The sequence below is a fragment of the Gasterosteus aculeatus genome, chromosome 11, assembly GCF_964276395.1.
Source record: "Gasterosteus aculeatus chromosome 11, fGasAcu3.hap1.1, whole genome shotgun sequence".
NCBI lineage: Eukaryota > Metazoa > Chordata > Actinopteri > Perciformes > Gasterosteidae > Gasterosteus > Gasterosteus aculeatus.
The window spans coordinates 11,261,372-11,275,742 of NC_135699.1; the positions used below are offsets into that span (position 1 = coordinate 11,261,372).

Genomic DNA, 14,371 nt, shown 5'->3' on the forward strand with positions numbered 1-14,371 from the left:
ATGAGTTAATCTATATATGCACCGCCCAGTCTAGGTTTGTAATCACAATTTACCACACTCAGTAATTTTGACAAGTACAAAGTGCAAACTCCTCAAATAAGGACGGTTACTCAGTGTCACTTGGCACCTGATAGCAATGCACTAAGCTTTCCCAGTGAGCACAAGACGTAATTTCAACGTTGAAATATGGTTGAAATCGGGTTGAAATGAGGTCTGAACGTCTAGGACCTCATTTCAACGTCTTTTCAACTGGCTAAAAATGGGATAAAACATCAACGTGCGAGAAAACGTCAATTTGTTGACAAATGTGTCATGATGTAACGTTAGGTTGAAAGATAGACAATATTAACGTTAAGATTTTCATAATAATTAATGAACTGGTCGGCGAAATTTGGTCTACGCGAAGACGTAATTTCAACGTATTTACTATTTCGCTTAAAACTTCATAAATATGAAACTACGGAATGCGTGCTGTCAATAAGATGCGTTTAAGACATAATAATGCGGGCAGGTTCAAACATTACTTGTAAACACGTGACTCCGCTCACATCTGTAACGCGCATGCGCGAGTTCTTAGACGCCTGCAGAGCTCCGACCGGGTGCAGCACGAGGCGAAGTTACGGCAGCAGAGGGACATGAACGGGCTGATAGAACCACGACTACCGGCTCCAATGCTCTGTAAGTACGCGAGTGTTTGAATGAAGCACACATGGAACTATAACCGGGTGTTTTACTTGTGCTGCCGACTCGATACAGGAAAGACGGCCCTTTTTGTTACGCTAGTTAGCGTTAGCGCAGGTAGTTTGCTAGTTAGCATGCTAGCTTGCAGCATGCTAGCGCGCAGCATGATGACCTGGACCAAAAGTAAACATTCCAGACATTTTTGTGCGTGTTTGGTGTTACTAATGCGTTAGATTGTTGCTGTACCCATAAATATTATTGCATTTCACATTGAAAAAAATACGTTTTTAAAGCAATGGTGGCTAAGTTGCATTGCAAGGGTGAAGGGCTGAATTCAACAAGTTGTGCTCTGTAAACAAGAGGCCGAAACATTGTAAGTTACTGCTGCTTAAAGCATGATACTGTGTAATATACCTGAAAATGTTACTCCAGAAATACCATAAGTTGCAGATGAATTGTTATCTTGTTTATAATGTAATAAGTAAACCATCTATAAATGAGTGTTCTAACACAACTGCTGCTGTTATTATTATTAGTTTATTACTGTCATCATAAACCCAAATGACCAACTTTGCCTTTGTGCTTTCCCTCCTCACAGGTTTCTGCGGGTGGTGGTTGCATCTGATGGAGGTTACGTCTGATGATGGTTGTCCCTGCACTGGTCCTGCCTTACCCCTGGCTTAATAATCCACAATATTAGAATCATTTATGTTGTAGGAATCGGATGTACTGTACATCTTTTAAGTTGTTCACACCTTCTTCCCTACTGTTTTCCCCTCAGGTTTCTCCAGGTTGAAGGTTTTTTACATTTTGGGGTTTAGGGGATAGGGTGTTGCATGTTTACAGATTGCAAAGCTGAACAAAATAAAATGATTTGAATTGAATAAACACGTTGACCAGAAGAATCTGCTCCGTGCACTCTGACTCCCTTTACACAAAGAATCCTCAAGTGAGGATGAGGGAGATGCAGCTGATTTCAGGTATACTATCCTAACTCAAGTGAGCCACATCTTGTTACAGAATCTATAATGAAGTTACAATGATTCAGAAAAATGGTCTACAAACACAGAATTGTTGAACACAGAAATGTTGTTTCTGCACTTTTTATTCCATAATTTATTTTCCTGAAAAATATATTTTATTTCTGTATTGTTTATAATTAGCAAAAGTGCTGTTATATGTATAGTGTTATATTTATAATAAATACAAATCAATAAAATAATGTGTTTGTCCTTGTTAAGGGATGTTAACATGACAACTGTGACTAAGTATGTAACTTGTCCGTTTCCAGCGAGCAATTTATCCGTTGAAACAACGTTTAAAAGACGTCTATGGCCCGACGTTGAAAACGCGTTGCAAAATGGTTTAAAAGTGAAAGTTGTTTCAACGTCTATTCGTAGACGTTGAAAAGACGTTCGCGTATAGACCCGTTTTCAACGTGATTTATAATATCGGTGGTAAACTTACAAATGTGGACGTAGTTTCTTTTTAAACCTCTAAAATAATGATATAGCACACAAGAGAGGACGAAATATTACCGTATTAAAAAATCACGTTGAAATGTGGTCTAAACATAGACGTCTTTTCAACGTCTACAAATAGACGTTGAAACAACTTTCACTTTTAAACCATTTTGCAACGTCTTTTCAACGTTGGGCATAGACGTCTTTTAAACGTCTTTTCAACCAAAAAATGCTCACTGGGGTGTGGTGGAAATTGTGGATTTAGCCCGTGTGAGAAATCTAAAGTATCTAACACGTTTGTGATTAACTATTTATTACTAACTAGAATAAAGAGAAATCATGAAAAATACAGAAATCATCAACACAAGTTGTAACAATTAAAAACTGACAGGCTTGCTTTGCCACTAACAAAAGTGACAATAGAGGGAAACTTGAAGCTTCTGACCATTGACAAAGGCTGACGATTTTGAGCATTAGTTTTTGTTGAGTTGTGCATTAATCAATGGTTAATTGCTTATTGTAAGTTCCTCAGTGTTTCCCGGCTCCTAAAAATCTAGACGGTTGATAAGAATTAAGTTAATCAACTCTATAAGTTTGAAAAAGTTGATCCACGCTAGATGTTGATTAAATCAAGCTTGAGCAAGATGTCAATCAAGTAGGTGAGCAGAACAATCCTGTTCACTGAGCTGGGTTAAATGAGTGTCTGCACAGTTTTCATGAGGTCACATCAGTCTCAATAATTGCAAATGCACGCAGAATGACTCACAAATGCAAACCGGAAATGTGCCCTCATTTCCAACCAGTCACAAGAACGCGTTGTGAAATTACGTGCCAAATAATATGACTCCTGACCCATGTGGAGGCCTGTTCTCTATTTTATCAGGCCTTAACACACAATCAAAAAATATTCTTCTTTATTACTGATTCATGATTGGAATTAAGTTAAATTCAGTGCCGGGTAGAGCAGTGAAATTAAAGCACTGGAGGATGGAGGTGAAGAAGAGAAAGAGCCAAATAAAAGTACATTTTTGGGTCTGAATTCACAATTTGGGGTTTGTTGTGGAATATTTCAATAAACGCTCGGTAGAAGAGAATGATTTGTCTGATAAAACAGAGTCTTGATGAATGATCAAAGATGCAAAAAGTCCATTTATTGCTTGCAAGCACGAGGTCAAATACACAGGCACGTATCACGGTGCTCTGTGGAAATGGCGTCTCCGAGCACTAAAGACGCTGAGTTTTTATACACATGTGAAGAACATTCTCCGTGCCAGCTACGAGAAGCTGCAAAGCAGGTTGAGATAAGAACCCAGGTCTAGCTGAGGGTAGCACACACACACAAGATCCTTCTCAGTGGCCGCTGCAAATCATTATTACTTGACATGAAAGTAAAACTTGGATCCAGAACTTTCGTACCGAATAAGATATCAACCAAGGCCATGAACAGGAGTCCTTTGTTTTGAAGCTTCTATGAGATCGAGTCAACCGTCGTCCCTTCTCGGGGCACAGCTGCAAACTAACATTTTGTATCATGCTGCTCTTTGCACATCGGGGTCAAATACAGGACACTTGAGACACGGCTTTAGCACAAGACAACACTGAAAAAAATCTAACATTGGCTCAAATTAGAAAAATTGAGGTAATCAATCACAACTAATATTCTAGTGTTATACAATATAAATAATTCATTTGATTTGACCTGAAATATTTAACTTCGTGTAAACCCATTTCTGAAGGTTGAACCAAAGCAATTATTTCAGATTTTCCTAAATTAAAATAAATACATTGGTTTTATTGCTTAATGTAAATAATCTACTTTGTTAAACCTGAATATTTTAAATTCATTTAAACAACTTTTGAATATCGGAGAAAACTATTTTTTTAAGTTGTCTCAAATAAAAATTTAAAGTGATACTTTAATATTTATAGACCTGAATAAAAAAAAAGATATTATAATACATTTTGATTTAAACTCAGAAGCCATTCCTTTTCAACACATTTATTGTTGAATGAACATTTTTTTCAACATAGTCCCACCTTAAAAACAGTCCTTCTCAATGATGTCTTTTCCCCTCAAATACAACAGCAACATCTCATTGTATTAACATAAACCAGTGCTTCTCAACCATCACATCTCAAACACAAACAGTAATGAAGACATGCATTTTCAAGTAAACCAACAGCATTTGGGAACATTTTTCTCACTGAACAGTGACCATTTGAAAATGCAATGTAATACAGTCAGAGAGGAATTATTCCTTAAAATCAAAAGTGATGTGTGTGAACGTCCTCAGTTCCATAACTTGCAAACGAGTGAGGTAGCTCCTGATCCTCTTGGTCAGAAAATGCTGCAATAAACAAATCAGTGCTCTCCAGCACAATACCCACTTGTGCCTGTGAAACCTTAGGCAGATTATTTTGTCCATACTGTAGCAGAAATGTAGTTGTGCAAGTGTTTCAAACACCAACCCCAGATAAAACGGTACAAAGTCTTGGTTGTAGAAATGCCATTAAATCAGGCCTAACAGTGGAACTCTACTGTGCCTACTCTTGGCTGCCAAGCTGGGTACTCAGCCTATGAATTTTTGGGGACATATTTTTTCCACCAAGCTTCATCAGGACCTTTTGCACAAACTCAAGGGTATAGTGCAGATTTTTGGGATATTTTATGTTGAGAACATAGGTGAGCCCGAAGAACATAGCAACAGCCGTTGCTATTGTGGGCACCTCTCTGAGGACCTCTGTTCCGTCAATGACGATTTTAATGTCCTCGTTTCCACTGACGATTACCATGGCTGCTTCATTTTCCTGCACACACAAAAAAACAAGAAATGAGGACAATTGGAAAGAATTTTTCCTGAAGACAATGCATGTCAATGCTGAACATCATTGTTGAAGCAAAGTTGGTATATAGATATTGTTTGTGTTAGTGAGGGAGATGCCCTTACCTGGCAGTCTTTAATGAGATGATGAACAGGTTCACCCAGGTAGATCATCAAAGATTTGAAGATGCACTCTCTTCTAATTGTGATGTCCACGGTCTGAGGAAATATAGGTATTAATAAAAGCACATACACACCAACTATTCAACTATGGATCGCATTAAGAACCAATTCATAAATAGATACCTCATCTAAAACCTGCAAAGTTGCCTTGGTCAGCTCTTTCACACGCCCTCCCTTGCTCCTGATGACCTCCAGCAGTTTTGACGTGTGCTTGTCCAACTGCGCTAAGAACTTTGTCTCCAAGGGTACTGTTGTCACCCGCATGAACTCAGCATTAATCTGGAGAAACAATAACAGAGCACGCAGAAAGAACTTTTAAAAAGTGTATTAAATAAATTCTCCTCTGAAAAGACCTAAGTTTTTAAGGTTAAAAAAAAATCATCTTTCAAGAATGCTCATGAACACCATTGGCATTAACAAATATATTAAGTCCCTCTCCTCTCAAAAATAGGCTTACAGTGCCTTGCATCTGAAAACATACCTCTTCCATCTGAAAAAGTGCTGGCCATCTTGTCAACATGTCTTCAATGCTCGGCTGCTTATGCACTATTTCTTGTCTACGGTATCCAAACGTCTTTGCCATCTTTTCTTTTATTGTTTGACGGTTGTTTTTCTGTAGTTTACATTTCCACATACATGGATAACTGAGGAAAAATAAAAAGGCAGAGGAAAGGACGGTTTTAGGAGAGTGATCTAATTATCACAAATACACTCATGATATTGTACTCAGAACTTACTACAATAAGATGAGGGACTTCCAAACTGGTGGTTGCACAGCAGGAACACAGTGGATCTTGTGGCAGCTTTCCTTAAATTAAGAGAAAAAAACGTTTTAATGATGGATATTCTCAATGTTACATGAACTACATCTTAATACAGTTTAAAAATGACAAAACATTATTATGCCTTCTGTTCTTTTTAAATCGGATTTACTATGCCTATGAAATAAAATACCTGACAAAACATTATTTAAGTTGCTTCATTATTACACAGGTCAGTTTAGCTTTACCAAAACGAGAAAATACAGCACAGTAAGCAATAACACACAGTACAATAGCACAGTAAACACCACAGTACCAGTAATATTTATTCCACTATCCAAAAGTCACAAGAACATTTTTTTATTTTTACACCGGGAGTTTTAACTAACGTTAGCCCGTTAGCTACGTGCTAACGCCGTGTATAGTGTTAGCTAGCTAGTTAGCCACGTGCTAACGCCGTGTATAGTGTTAGCTAGCTAGTTAGCCACGTGCTAACGCCATGTATAGTGTTAGCTAGCTAGTTAGCCACGTGCTAACGCCATGTATAGTGTTAGCTAGGTAGTTAGCTACGCGCTAACGCCGTATATACGCTTTTCAGAATGTAAACGTCGACTGGAACACTGCCGCCATCTGCTCCCACCTCACTCGCCTCCCTCCCGAACGGCGAACCCCCTCCCCCCAGCGCCAACCCTAGCTGCACGATTAATTGCCCGCAAAAGCAAACACTTAAGACACTTAAGACAGACACTTTGTCTGCGGGCTAACATTTTCGCCCAGTCATCTTTAAAAATCGTAATGACTTACCTTAACGTTACCAAAATGCCGTGGGGTCTGATATTTTTCACAACGTCCTCTGCAATGAAAGATTGAGGTGGAAATAAGTTTCCGCCAGAACTTTTAAAAAATGCGCATGCGCGAATCACTCAATCTAATAAAAATGCTTTGATTAAAATAAAAAAAATCAGTTTGGTGCCTTGCAATCAGTTTACATTGTAGTAAAGTAAAAAATTCGATTAAACCCTAACCCATAAATAAAAAAGTTTAGTTTAATAGAGCAAAGTATTTTTTTTAATTCATTGGAATGAAAAAAAACACATTAAATGAACAACAGCTTTGTTACGCTTTTTTCAGTGAATGTTATAACATTTTTACCATTACATTCCACTCTTTTGATTATTCTTTAATCACACATAATATTGCAAAAAAAAAAAAAAATGTTTGTGAAACCATGTCTCGTGTTTAGCAAGCAAATGTAAACCACTCTTTAGATAGCTGATTACAAAAATCACAAAAAGATACTTAGATAATGAAACCGAAGCAAGCAATAATATGAATAAAACCATAGTGACACAAACGACTACTGTGTCTATGTGGAGGGGTCCTGGCCGTGTTCTTCTTGTGTTGGTCCGCAGGTACACGTTGGGATGTGGAGTCTGCCAACCTTCTTTCTTGTGAGGCATCCGCGTTGTAGACAGTCAACACAGATCACAATGCACTGTGTGTCTGTCGGTCAACTGCCCGTCCGTGGTCACTGGATCGGTGGTTGGTTGACACTTGTTGTGGGGGTAGGGTCGCCTGAGCCCACTGATGGTACTGGAACCTTCTTGCAATGGGACACGTGGACCCAAGTTGCCTTCTCAGCTACTTTGACAGCTGTTTGGGTGACAAGGAGGATCTGGAATGGTCCCTGCCAGCGTCGTGCTTTCCAGTTTTTTCTTCTGAAGTCTTTCACCACCACAAAGTCACCAGGTTTCAGCTTGTGGAGTGGTCCTTCAGCTGGTTTTGGGAGGGCGGCTGCAAACTGTTGTCGTATGTTAGACAGAGCAGAAGAGCGTTGTGCACAATATTTTAACATTTCATGTTCGCATAATGCGGTTGAAGGGGGTGGTGCCGTCGGTGCCTCGGTTCCTACGTGAGGAGGAAAACCAAACAATATCTCAAAGGGACTCAGGTTGCTTCGTGTTCATTTTCTCATGTGCATGTACATCGACACTAGAGGCAGGGCTTTTGTCCAGGGCAGACCTGTGTCTGCACAGCATTTTGCCAATTTGGTTTTGAGTGTGCCATTTTCTCGTTCCACAGCCCCTCCACTGGCTGGATGGTATGTGCAGTGTGTTTTTAAATCAATACCCAGGTATGCGCCTAATTCTGTAATGGCCTGGTTGACAAAATGAGAACCATTGTCACTTGATATTTTAGAAGGAATGCCCCATCGAGGAATGATTTCAGAAATCAGGGCCTTGGCTACTGTTGTAGTGGTTTGTTTGCTTGATGGAAAAACCTCCACCCACTTGGAAAACATGTCCACCATCACTTGACAGTGTTTCTTACCTTGTGATGGAGACAACTCCACAAGATCCATCATAATGTGCTCAAACGGGCGGGTTGGTCGTGGGTGTGCAGCCTGGCTGGACACGCCCACGGGCCTGCCTACATTGTGAGTAGAACAGGTGACACATGCAGAACAAAATTTTTGTGCATATGCTGTGAACCCTTTTGTAAACCACGTCTCATTAAGTGCACGTAACATTCCCCCTTTTGACACATGGTCTAACCCATGAGTCAACTTAGCATAATGAGCAAAATAGTGTTTAGGTAAACACGGCTTGCCGTCGGGTCCAGTCCAGATACCATTGGTGTAAACACAGCCAGATGTGGACCAAAGCCGTCTTTCATCAGGGGTAGAGAGTGACTGCATCGCTGTAAGAGAGGAGGGAACTGACTCCTCAGAGCACATGAGAGCACAGGTAGTGGGAAGCGGAAGCAGAGCACCAGCTTTTGCAGCCGAGTCTGCTCGAGCAGCATATATACATCATCCGTATTGGACGTGTGGGCTGCACATTTACAGACAGCAGTAGCTGTGGGTAGCAAGATGGATTCCAACGGTTCAGCAATAAGAGTGTGGTGTAGGATGGGCTTACCGTCCGATTTAAGGAAGTTCCTGTGTTTCCACAGCACCACAAAATCATGTACTACACCAAACGCAAAGCGAGAGTCAGTGTGAACTGTGACTGTTTTACCCGTAGCCAGTTTACAGGCCTCGGTCAGAGCGATGAGCTCGGCTGCCTGGGCTGAGAGGTGACATGGCAGAGGACCTGAACACAGCACACCAGAAACAACAGCAAAACCAACACGATTTTCACCAGACTGAGGATCGCGGGAGGCGGATCCATCCACATACATTACCATGTCGCTGTTAGTTAATGGAGTGTCCACTAGGTCAGGGCGAGGAGTGCACTGAGCTTGGAGCTCAGCCAAACAGTTGTGGTCCTCCCCATCCCCAGGAATAGGAAGTAATGATGCAGGGTTAAGGTTAGTACAACGTTTATAGTGACATTCGGCATGTCCAGGAGACACGTGTGGTAACGCAAATAGCGAGCCGCAGAGAGGTGAGATGATTTCTGTTCGAGGAGAATCAAAGAAACCGCGTGCGGAAGGAGCAGAGTGAGTGGTGCGTAACCCACTGTCACGTGAGGCAGTGAGCGCCTTTTCAGCCGCGGCCACAGCGCGCAAACATTGTGGCAGTCCTGCAGCGACAGGGTCGAGTTTAGCGGAGAAATACGCAACAGTGTACACAGTGAGTTCTGTGAAACCCTGTAGAGGCGGAGCGCAGAACGAGCGGATCGATTGTCTCCTCCCAGTCAGTGAGAGATTCACACTGAGCCACAAATGGTCCCAAATCCCTCCATTGGTCAAGGCGTCCTTTAGACAGTGAGACATGGGGATAGGAGCCGGGAACTTGAAACAGTTCTTTCTGTGTGGGAGACAGAGAAATAGAGACAGCAGATTTACAAGTTGACCAGTACAAAGTAGAACAGGCAATTGCATCATTGAGGGCCTCAAAAAATGTCTCTTCAAAAGAGCCGTCTGGACCCTCTGAGACACATGTTGTGCAATGCAGGTGTTCAGGGTTCATACGTCTGCATGAGGAGAAACCCGTGCTTCACCAGCCTGGCTCAGCCTCCGAGCATCATCGATCGGGATCCACCACTGATACACAAAAAGAGGATTAGAGGGAGCCTTTTGCACCATTTGGAGTGCGGCTCTACGCCTAACCACTTTAAGGCCGTCTGGAGATGACGTCAAACAAATACCACATGTACACATCAAGTCTCTGCCCATCAGATTTATGGGACAGAGTGAAGAGAGTAAAAAAAAAAAGTTTTACTTTTATGTCAGGGTTTAGGTCAGCCTCGTCAGAGTGTACACTCGTCATAGGTGCAGTAAATTTTTCTGTCACAGTCAAACCAGAAGCCCCTTGAGAATATACATATCGCCCACTCATTTTTTGATTTGGAAAAGGTTTTTCTTAAATTACTGAATGAGTAGCTCCGGACTCAACTAAAAACGTCAATTCTTTCCCTTCCACAATTACTCTTGTAGTTGGCATATCTTTGTATGCATCTGATGAAAACATAGCATACGTGAGTGGTGGTGGTGTGGATGTATTCTGTTGCTGTTGCTCTAAGTGAGAAATGATGCTGAGCAAAACAGCATGTTGTTCTGCAGTGTGTGTGCGAGGAAGCAGGTCTTCATTGCAGCATTGTGTGTGCATGTGTATGTGGGTGTGCGTGCGAGGAAGCAGATCTTCGTTGCAGCATTGTGTGTGTGTGTGTATGTGGGTGTGCGTGCGAGGAAGCAGGTCTTCGTTGCAGCATTGTGTGTGTGTGTGTGTGGTGTGTTTCACTTCCCTGTTTTGGAGAGGCAGCAGTAGTCATCCCTTCACAAGTGCAATCTCCATCCCACACACACCGTCAGTCTGAAGTGCCGAATTGTTGACCCCCTCTGTCAGTCCCGGAGTGGCGCTGTCGTCCACGTGGCTGACGTACCAGGTTTGAACGGGAGGGGCAGTCTTTGTACCAATGTCCTGTTTTGCCACAGAGGAAGCATTCATCGGGTTGCACTTCTCGTGGGGCCACTCCTTGAAAACGCCCTCTTCTCCCATGATTTATTCCATACGCTCGTCCTCTCTGTTGGTCCCTCCCATAAGAATTTCCAGATGGGTGGGGGTCTCGTCCTCCTTCACTTCTGTGAGCCTTGCATCTTCCAGACCCACGACAGAGTGTTCAGTGGCAGTTTTGACGTCTGGCAGAAGCCCGTTCATGAAGGCGTTCTTGAGATGAGTTTCCCACATAGTCATGTTGGTTATGTCTGTGGGCTCCTTGAGGCCGCTGTGAATTTGAAAGGCAGCCACAAGACGCTGATAGTAAAATGTTACATCTTCGGCTTTACCTTGTTTCGTGCTGTTGATGAGTGCCATGTTGACTGGGAAGGCCGCAACCACAGCAGCACAGATGGCTATTATGTCTTTGCATAACGTCAGGAACTCTTTTCCAAAAGCCACGCCATTTTTATGGTGGGCAGATGGGAGGCAGGTAGTCCATCCTGTGGTCCTGGAACTTGAAACATGGGGGCTTGAATATAAGATCCATCCAGTTTACTGTCCATGGTGGTGTTAGGACTAAGATTCTGCCGGCTGTGCCCCTCCAGGAGGATGGGTCGTGGATTGACCATGCAGAGTCCGGGGTGGACTGGGCTGTGGGGTCAGGTCTGAATGGGTTGAGGGGTGAATTGGATAACACGTGTTCAGGAGAGGACCGCCTGCCCCTGTCAGGGATGGATACAATGGAGAAGACACACATGGATTATTCTGTGTTTCAATGTCAGATTTTTCAGTTTTTAAACACGTCATTTTCTTCATCATTCGTTTTCTCTCCCTGCATTCACATTCCATTTCCCATTGTGCCAGACATGTCTGCTTTTTCTCTATTATTTCCAGGTCTTTAACTTTGATCTTTTTACCACTTTTCAATTTTTTTTATTTTTTTTTTAACCTTTCTTCCAAATCCCCTCTTAACATTTTAAGTTTAGCGGCACTCAACGAGCCGTTTTCTGGAAACCCAAACTCTTTTGTCCAGTATGGGAGACACTCTGTACATGTTTTCCCGTATTTCTGCTGCATCATTGCCACAATCGGACCCGACGTTCCGTGTGTTTTGCGGACTGGCCACCCATCTTTTACTGGTGGACCCTACCGGTTTACTTATTACAATAAGTCGTCACCGTAAGGCTTGGTTTCTTTACTCAAGGAAAAACTTTGCAAAAACCCCACTCAAAACTCACGCTTCGATTTTGCCACGATCTTGTTCTAAAGGTAATTCAGTAGAACTCACGTTTGGTTAACAATAACAGTGATATCGTTTTACCTGCTTCAGCATAAAATTCACGTAGGCCATTTCCACGATCTTATTCCACAGGAGGAATTCACGTTTGGTCAATAGCAACGGTCTTATTTTACCCGGGTAGTCAAGCGATCTGCGTCACGATCTCGGAGAATTTGTTCCGAGTGAAATCTTTACCGTAAGCAATCCTGTCTTCTACTTGTAGTTTAGCAATGTTACGATCTCGGAGAATTTGTTCCGAGTGAAATCGTATACGATCCTATCTACCTTCGCATAAAATGATGCATTAGAAATATCCCGGAATCATGTACTAAACAATAAAATAAAATAAAACCCCAAAATGTTAAAAAAAAAAAATAATGATAATAATTGTATTCCCCAGACTATAACAACCACTTGATCAGTCATCCGTTTCCGTTATGTTCAACTCTTTACTGTTACTTTATAATCGGAATTTCAACTTCTTACCCGAGTCTGTAGAAATTAATTCTTTTTCGCTGGATACACGTGACGTCAATCAGGACTCCTCTGGTTTCCGCCGGTCCTTTCTCTCTTGTCTAAGGAGGTATGAGGCAGGATCATCAGCTGGTGATCCTGGAAAGGGCCCTTTCCCCGGACGGTCCCCTGGAGCCTGACGGACGGTCAGTCAGGCCTGTTCGTGACGCCAAATTGTTGTGGAATATTTCAATAAAAGCTCGGTAGAAGAGAATGATATGTCTGATAAAACAGAGTCTTGATGAATGATCAAAGATGCAAAAAGTCCATTTATTGCTTGCAAGCAGGAGGTCAAATACACAGGCACGTATCACGGTGCTCTGTGGAAATGGCGTCTCCGAGCACTAAAGACGCTGAGTTTTTATACACATGTGAAGAACATTCTCCGTGCCAGCTACGAGAAGCTGCAAAGCAGGTTGAGATAAGAACCCAGGTGAAGCTGAGGGTAGCACACACACACAAGATCCTCCTCAATGGCCGCTGCAAATCATTATTACTTGACATGAAAGTAAAACTTGGATCCAGAACTTTCGTACAGAATAAGATATCAACCAAGGCCATGAACAGGAGTCCTTTGTTTTGAAGCTTCTATGAGATCGAGTCAACCGTCCTCCCTTCTCGGGGCACAGCTGCAAACTAACATTTTGTATCATGCTGCTCTTTGCACATCAGGGTCAAATACAGGACACTTGAGACACGGCTTTAGCACAAGACAATGTTATAACATATTTTTACCATTACGGGTTCTATCCGACAATAGCTATATTTTACTTATTGTTTAAACTAACTCTCAGACACATGCTCACAGACACAAAAACACACACACACACACACACACACACAAAAAACAAGAACGATCTACGAGCTCTTGTTTCAGATTTTGTGGACCAGGTGCGAGACAAAACAGGGGATCACCCCACGGAAGCCTGGGTCCTCCTGAGGGTCATTAAGAGAAAGTGGTCGGAGCCGCGGTGGACAGGACCATACCAGGTGAAGGAGAGAACTTCACATGCAGCGAGGCTGAGAGGGAAAGGTAATACCTGGTACCACTGGAGCCAGTGTGCCACTGCAGAGGAACCAGCTCGCACTCTCCAGGACGTCCTGAAGGATCAGGAGAAAGAGGCGGCAACGGGCACCGGAGGGTCCCCAAACGCACTCTTAACGGGCAGTTGACCGACAGACACCCAGAGCCTGGTGATCTGTGTTGACTGTCTACAAACAAGAAGACCAAGAATAAGTGTATAACTATCCTCACCTCTGTTCTATCTTTCTCAATTCTCCGCATTAGTTTAGCAAAAAAAAACAAGAACAAGACACAATCCCGTTATCGGCCTGGAAAGGAGGCAAGATGAGGAGGCTGATCCGGCAGATGTTCTCCAGTAGCTGGGGTGATCTCTGAAGAGATCAAAAGGGGGAATTGTGAGATGCATGTACTGGTAAAATATATTATAACATTGTTTTGTGCTAAGGCCGTGTCTCAAGTGTCCCGTATTTGACCCTGAAGTGCAAGGAGCAGCATGATACAAAATGTTGCTTTGCAGCTGCGCACTGAGATGGGAGAGCGGTTAACTCGATCGTAGAAGCTTCAAAACAAAAGTCTTCTGTTCATGGCCTTGGTTCATATCTTATTCGGTACGAAAGTTCCGGATCCACGTTTTTGCTCTTTGTCAATTAATAATGATTTGCACCGGCCACTGAGGAGGATCTTGTGTGTGTGTGTGTGTGTGCTACCCTCAGCTTCACCTGGGTTCTTATCTCAACCTGCTTTGTAGCTTCTCGTAACT

At 42.4% G+C, this 14,371-nt stretch overlaps 2 protein-coding genes and 1 long non-coding RNA gene across 6 annotated transcripts; 1 reads left to right on the top strand and 2 right to left on the bottom strand.

Annotated features, from left to right (window-relative positions):
• The first annotated feature begins 569 nt into the window (after positions 1-569).
• Positions 570-1,900, top strand: LOC144384530 (uncharacterized). The gene is made up of 2 exons (XR_013451319.1): positions 570-678; positions 1,280-1,900. It is a non-coding gene; the product is annotated as an uncharacterized LOC144384530 (long non-coding RNA).
• A 1,375-nt stretch (positions 1,901-3,275) lies between these two features.
• Positions 3,276-7,207, bottom strand: LOC120818460 (uncharacterized). 3 transcript variants are annotated; one of them, XM_078083761.1, is made up of 6 exons: positions 6,715-7,207; positions 5,887-5,957; positions 5,631-5,793; positions 5,273-5,428; positions 5,093-5,185; positions 3,276-4,952 (listed from the first exon to the last, which is right to left on the bottom strand). In XM_078083761.1, exons 3-6 carry the CDS (start codon positions 5,781-5,783, stop codon positions 4,689-4,691), a joined length of 666 nt encoding a protein of 221 aa, XP_077939887.1. In that variant the 5' UTR covers positions 5,784-5,793; positions 5,887-5,957; positions 6,715-7,207; the 3' UTR covers positions 3,276-4,688. The 3 variants fall into 3 exon arrangements, with proteins under 3 accessions (XP_077939887.1, XP_077939889.1, XP_077939888.1); XM_078083763.1 differs by lacking the exon at positions 5,631-5,793 and having other exon boundaries at positions 6,715-6,853; XM_078083762.1 differs by lacking the exons at positions 5,631-5,793; positions 6,715-7,207 and having other exon boundaries at positions 5,887-6,551.
• Positions 7,128-10,673, bottom strand: LOC144384529 (uncharacterized). Of its 2 annotated transcripts, XR_013451318.1 has the most exons (2): positions 8,242-10,673; positions 7,495-7,711 (listed from the first exon to the last, which is right to left on the bottom strand). XR_013451318.1 is itself a non-coding variant. In XM_078083760.1 (1 exon), the coding sequence occupies exon 1, from the start codon at positions 9,739-9,741 to the stop codon at positions 8,473-8,475; it is 1,269 nt and encodes a 422-aa protein (XP_077939886.1). In that variant the 5' UTR covers positions 9,742-10,673; the 3' UTR covers positions 7,128-8,472. The 2 variants fall into 2 exon arrangements, 1 of the variants encoding a protein (XP_077939886.1); XM_078083760.1 differs by having other exon boundaries at positions 7,128-10,673.
• Between the last annotated feature and the right edge of the window lie 3,698 nt (positions 10,674-14,371).